A 6,000-nucleotide genomic window follows, 5' to 3' on the forward strand; every position below is an offset into this window, starting at 1 on the left:
TTGATTCCACCTCACAAAAAGAAAATCATGTTTTAAGTAGGAGAAAGGCCGAAAACTGTCCATTCCGTGAGAGAAAGAACTAATCAAGGGCCTACGGCTGGTAGAGCACCTGACTATAGGGATTCAGGGGGCCTTGCATTTTCTAACTTTCTAGCTGTTGCGTAATGAAGTATCAATTGTGGAGAAAAAAATCTGTATGGGATCCTATGAAATTGACAAATAGTTTGGTCACTCAGTAGGCCCTCGACTAGTTCTTTCTCTCACGGAATGGACAGTTTTCGGCCTTTCTCCTTTACAGAATATAAATGTAAACAACAAAACCACTGACCCATATCTCCAATACAATATAAATGTAAACAAAATCACTGACCCATATCTCCGTAAAGGATATAAGCCAAAAACTGTCCATTCTGTGAGAGAAAGAACTGATTGAGGCCCGTAGGGCCGAGATAAGTTTTTTCTCTCACAGAATGGACAGTTTGAGGCTTATATCCTACTTAAAACATTACATCTTTTGTTCTAAGAATGGACAGTCTCAGGTAAATCCACTGACAATGATAATTATGAATAGAGCTATTTTGAATAGTCTGACAATATAACCAGTCTTGCGTAGAATTCTGTTTCTTTTGTTCACTTATTGGACAGTGTCAGGTGAGTAGTCTTCTACTGCAGGTTTTATATTCACTCACTCTATAGTACTGAGCCATATCAACATGTCTTCCTCTGATGGGGAGAGGATTTTAGTGAAAGTATTGCAAATATTCTGGATATGGAGGGTGAAAAAGTTATGAAGCCAAATTTTGATCTGAAAAGCATTGTGTTTTCGAATATTTGGATGAGGAAATAACTAACACCAGCCAAAAGAACCCAATACACCTATCTAAGTTGACAATTACTGTCCATTATTTTTAAGAACGGACAGTATCTGTCCATTCTTAAAAATAATGTACAGCAATTGTCAACTTATTGGACACCTACAAGTAACCTTTTCACTACAAGTGGACTTTCTTCTATATAAAAGCATAAAAAGACAAAGGATTGCATAACAAAAATGTTTTAACATACAATATATTTAAATGTAAACTATAAAATCACTGACCCATATCTCCCATACAATATAAATGTAAACATCAAAATCACTGACTCATATCTCCCATACAATATAAATGTAAACAACAAAATCACTGACTCATATCTCCTATACAATATAAATGTAAACATCAAAATCACTGACCCATATCTCCTATACAATATAAATGTAAACATCAAAATCACTGACCCATATCTCCTATACAATATAAATGTAAACATCAAAATCACTGACCCATATCTCCTATACAATATAAATGTAAACATCAAAACCACTGACCCATATCTCCTATACAATATAAATGTAAATATTTGTATGTCTGTACGACATTCTATGCATACACTGATAGATAATATTAAAGCACTGCTATATGCTTTTAGGTTAAATACTCGTAACTCCTGAAAAATGTAAAAATTTATGTAATTGAAATCTATGCAACTCTATATTTTCATTTTCAAACTTTAAATTTTATGTAACAAAACCATAACTAAATATACCACTAATAATTTGTAATAATATGATGTTAGAAATGTTATTTGTTGTCTGCTGAGGGAGGGAGATTTATTAATCAAAAACATCCTAATAATTTTATTTTGAAAACATGGAGTGACTTAAAAATATTCTTCACAATGATGTACTATGAGAGATACATAATAAAATACCAAAACTCTGAGAAATGTTTTGCCCTAATGATGTCATAGTCCAACATTAATTTCTATAATTACATCTATAAGAGTGTTAATTAAGTACAATCTTCCTTCTATCATCAAACTTTGTGTCAAAAACTTCAAAACTATTTAGGGTGACAAATCAAGTCAAAATTTATAATCTATAATCTATTCCCTCATTATAATGTTTCACTGTGTGTTTTAGTTGAGAATGTTTATAATCTTTAATTTATTCCTTCTTTATAATGTTTCACTTTGTGTTTTAGTTCAGAATGGTTATAATCTTTAATCTATTCCCTCTTAATATTTCATTTTGTGTAGGTTGAGAATGTTTATAATCTATAATCTATTTCCTCTTCATAATGTTTCAATGTGTGTTTGAGTTCAGAATGTTTATAATGTATAATCTATTTCCTCTCTATAATGTTTCACTTTGTGTAGGTTGAGAATGTTTATAATTTATAATCCATTCCCTCTTTATAATGTTTAAATTTCGTGTTGGATTGAGAAATTATTTCGTGTTGGGTTGAAAATGTTTTATTTCATGTTGGGTTGAAAATCTTTTATTTCATGTTGGGTTGAGAATGTTTTATTTCATGTTGGGTTGAGAATGTTTTGATGCAGATGACATTGGCCATTACCTGTCCATCAGATTTTCCAATTGGGGAGTTCAGAATGAAATCTGTCGGAGCAATGGCATCTGCAAGTGCCACGGAGTCATCCTTAAGTTCTGAACAGAGCTGTAAAATGGCTTCCTGGATTATCTTGGGAGGGTCGCTTCCAGAGATGTAGCCCCCTATAAAACACAGGGACCAATCAATGACAACATAACAATCAATAAAACACAGGGACCAATCAATGACAACATAACAATCAATAAAACACATGGACCAATCAATGACAATATAACAATCAATAAAACACAGCTAGGACCAATCTTAGATCATTAAAAATATAACAATCAGTGATGATAAGCAGAAATTTAATCGACAACAACACTGCGAAAGAAAGATAGGCAAGAATATACAACAATATCTGTATAGTCAAATACATTTAGAACCATAATGATGCTCCTAAGTCCTAACTAGTCTGCTGAAAGCACATTTTTTAGTTGTACAATTATGGTTAATTTCCATGTTTTGGAACGATTTTCTAAAATTTCATGATCAATTTCTATACATAGAGTACCTGTACTTGTTGCATACTTGTACCAGTATTTGGAAATTCAAATTCTATTTTTCAAAATCAGAATAGCAGTATAGGGAAGTCCATGGTGAAAATTTTGGAGTTTATCAGGAACTATGTACAAATATATAATAATTCTGAACAGGGCATTGCTTAAACACTTCCAGGAGAACGTCCTTTTCTGTGCTTTCAGGTACTAGAACATGTACAATCTTGATTTTTGAAAATGTTTTGAAACATGTATGAAGAAATTCACTTCAGATTGATAAACTTTTCCTATCGAGTATACAAGGAAATGTGTTGACACATGTTTCCAGAAATTCACTTCAAATTGATAAACTATTCCTATCGATTAAGTAAGTGGATAAAACTCTTGAACTACATATCTATAATCTACATATTTATAAAAAAGCGGACTTGTATACTCAATGTAGAGTGTTTATTTAGGGTCCATTCAAAAATGAATACCACCACAGCACATACCGGGGGGGTAATATGTCCAACAGATGTTTATTAATTTTTGTAAACAGATGTTTATTGATTGTAAACAGATGTTTATTGACTGTAAACAGATGTTTATTGACTGTAAACAGATGAGTACACTCGACACAAATTCAAGTCAATTGACTTGTCAAGATATCTCTTGATTCATTCAAATAACTACACAAATAATAATTCCAAACAAATTTCGTTTTATTAGTAGTACATGTATTTAGATAATTTCTTCACATGGTATGAATTACTGAACAAACTGAAGGAGTGACAAATTATTCCAACAGCCTTCTTACATTATACTCTTTAAATACAATTTGGTTCTTAATGTCTCATCAGCTGCCCAATTTAAAGTGCTCTGAAGTACTCCCCCTCCGCTTGATGTGCTGCATGTCAGTACATGGTATGGAGGAGAACACATGAATAGGAACATAGACATTATGAATTGCACTTTGTGCATTAAGGAAGATGGAGAAAACAGTCAACATCGATGTGGCCAATGTCATTGTTGTATACAATACAAAAACAATGACTGTTCTGATGAAGTACCAGGAGGAAAGTGAGCATACCCTTGTACATGAAAAAACCTATAAATCATTCCTCTCTGATCCACTGTAAATTATAGTACAGTAGGAAAGTGAGCATACCCTTGTACATGAAAAAACCTATAAATCATTCCTCTCTGATCCACTGTAAATTATAGTACAGTAGAAAAGTGAGCATACCCTTGTACATGTACATGAAAAAACCTATAAATCATTCCTCTCTGATCCACTGTAAATTATAGTACAGTAGAAAAGTGAGCATACCCTTGTACATGAAAAAACCTATAAATCATTCCTCTCTGATCCACTGTAAATTATAGTACAGTAGAAAAGTGAGCATACCCTTGTACATGAAAAAACCTATAAATCATTCCTCTCTGATCCACTGTAAATTATAGTACAGTAGAAAAGTGAGCATACCCTTGTACATGAAAAAACCTATAAATCATTCCTCTCTGATCCACTGTAAATTATAGGAAAATATTAGATCCCTGGTCAGAACAATGTGAACATCATTCAATGACAATGAAGCATTAAACAAAGATTCAAGTCTATTCACTAAGCCATGCAGTAGGAGAAACATTCACAAGTCTTTTAGATTTTGTGACTGACAGAAGGACAGACAGATGGACAGACGGACGGACAGACAGATGGACAGATGGACAGACAGACGGACAGATGGACGGATGGACAGATGGATGGACAGATGGACTGACAGATGGACGGAAAGTACAAAACAATATGTCTCCCCCTAGTAGAGAGGAGACATAATAATTGCATCCTAATGTCCCAATAATACACACATCATCAAATTGTAATGAAGCACTGTAAAAAGTTTCAAGATTATCCAATACACCATACATTATCTCACTTTGGAAACAAATGTGTTACAGACAAGCCAAAATCAATATACATGTACAGGAAAACCCTTTCTTCTGAAAGAGGGGGGTATAAAATATTGGACATTGTTATTCAATCACTTCTTCAATTGGTATATACCAGTTTGTAAAGGTAAGTGCATTTCACAAAACTGTATAAAGGGTATTTCTAAATTTCTGTATACAGGGTATTTCTAAATGTCATCTTCACCCTTACTCTCACCAAGAATGAGCGAGTAAAAATTTACTTATTATTCTGAGAAAACAATGATCTTGGGTGAATTTAAAACAGGAGGAAATCACCTATCAATGCATTTGGATAAAAAAACAAGAGGCCCATGGGCTACATCGCTCACCTGAGTCACCTTGGTCCATATCAGAAGATTTTCCATATCTATTTGCATGTAAAACCGTAGTCCCTATTATGACCCCAAACCTACCCCTGGTGGCCATGGTTTTTGCAAACTTGAATCTACACTATGTCAGAAAGCTTTCATGTAAATATGAACTTCTGTGGCCCAATGGTTCTTGAGAAAAGATTTTTAAAGATTTTCCCTATATATTTGTATGTAATACTTTGATCCCCTATTGTGGCCCCATCCTACCCCAGGGGGGCATGATTTCAACAAACCTGAATCTGAACTATATCAGAAAGCTTTCATATAAATCTCAGCTTTTCTGGCTTAGTGGTTCTGGGAAGAAGATTTTTAAAGATTTTTCCTATATATTTGTATGTAAAACTTTGATCCCCTATTGTGGCCCCATCCGACCCCCGGGGGCCATGATCTTAGCAATTTATAATCTGCACTATATCAGGAAGCTTTCATATAAATCTCAGCTTTTCTGGCTCAGTGGTTCTTGAGAAGATTTTAAAAGATTTTTCCTATAAATTTGTATGTAAAACTTTGAGGCCCCCCTTGAGGCCCCATTCAATCCCCGGGGTCCATGATTTTAACGAACTTGAATCTGCACTATATCCAAAAAAAAAACAAAAAAAACAAAAAAAAACACCAACTTTGACCCCCTATTGTGGCCCCATCCGACCCCCGGGGGCCATGATTTTAACAATTTAGAATCTGCATTATATAATGAAGCTTTCATATAAATCTCAGCTATTCTGGCTCAGTGGTTCTTGAGAAGAA

General features: G+C 33.8%; 1 protein-coding gene across 1 annotated transcript in view; it reads right to left on the reverse strand.

Annotated features, from left to right (window-relative positions):
- LOC125664956 (peroxisomal acyl-coenzyme A oxidase 3-like) overlaps positions 1 to 6,000 on the reverse strand; it is a 28,209-nt gene that overhangs the window by 2,496 nt on the left and 19,713 nt on the right. The window contains exon 12 of the mRNA XM_056152807.1: positions 2,400 to 2,554. Within this exon, the coding sequence (XP_056008782.1) occupies positions 2,400 to 2,554 (155 nt within the window). The remainder of the gene's footprint in view (positions 1 to 2,399; positions 2,555 to 6,000) is intronic.

Source organism: Ostrea edulis, chromosome 1 (genome assembly GCF_947568905.1).
Source record: "Ostrea edulis chromosome 1, xbOstEdul1.1, whole genome shotgun sequence".
Classification (NCBI taxonomy): Eukaryota; Metazoa; Mollusca; class Bivalvia; order Ostreida; family Ostreidae; genus Ostrea; species Ostrea edulis.